We start from the raw sequence: 436 nt of genomic DNA, 5'->3' as shown, positions 1-436 counted from the left end.
CGTACTTGGGGTCTGTGTAGGCGATCCAGGGTTGCCCCACCACCTTCAGGGAGGCGATGCAGTCCCCAAAATCCAGCTCGTGCAGGTCGGGCACGTCACAGGTGAACTCCCGGCTCAGCCCCTCAAAGTTGGCACGCTCATACACCGTGATCCGGTTCATGGTGCCACAGGCGCCCACCCCTGCGAGGGCACAACGCACGTCAAGTCCCCTTGTGTGGGGTCACGCAGGCACTATGGGAAACCCGTGGGGAAAGCCTGGCCAGCAAAGGACCCCCCCAGCACCTCCTTTCCTCCCCTGCCCTCTGCCCCCGCTTTGCCCACCTCTGCCCCGTCCCTGTGCTCTCACCGTCTGTGCCAGCAGCGCCCCGACGCCAGCCCACGGCCCTGCCTTTTACAAGGGGGTGGCGGGGCCAGGGCGTGCTGCGGCACGAAGTGA

The 436-nt window shown here is 66.1% G+C and overlaps 1 protein-coding gene across 1 annotated transcript in view; it reads right to left on the bottom strand.

The window, feature by feature from the left end:
• Positions 1-205, bottom strand: part of LOC104618887 (epidermal differentiation-specific protein-like) — a gene marked incomplete at its 3' end in the record, with an annotated part of 612 nt that extends 407 nt beyond the window's left edge. Inside the window, 1 exon segment of the mRNA XM_010284607.1 lies at positions 1-205. This exon segment is cut by the window's left edge and continues 3 nt beyond it. Coding sequence (XP_010282909.1) covers positions 1-160 — 160 coding nt within the window.
• Between the last annotated feature and the right edge of the window lie 231 nt (positions 206-436).

Source organism: Phaethon lepturus, unplaced genomic scaffold, assembly GCF_000687285.1.
Source record: "Phaethon lepturus isolate BGI_N335 unplaced genomic scaffold, ASM68728v1 scaffold25683, whole genome shotgun sequence".
NCBI classification, from domain to species: Eukaryota; Metazoa; Chordata; class Aves; order Phaethontiformes; family Phaethontidae; genus Phaethon; species Phaethon lepturus.
The sequence above is the reverse complement of the archived record's forward strand: the minus strand, read 5'-3'. Positions and strand labels throughout refer to the sequence as shown.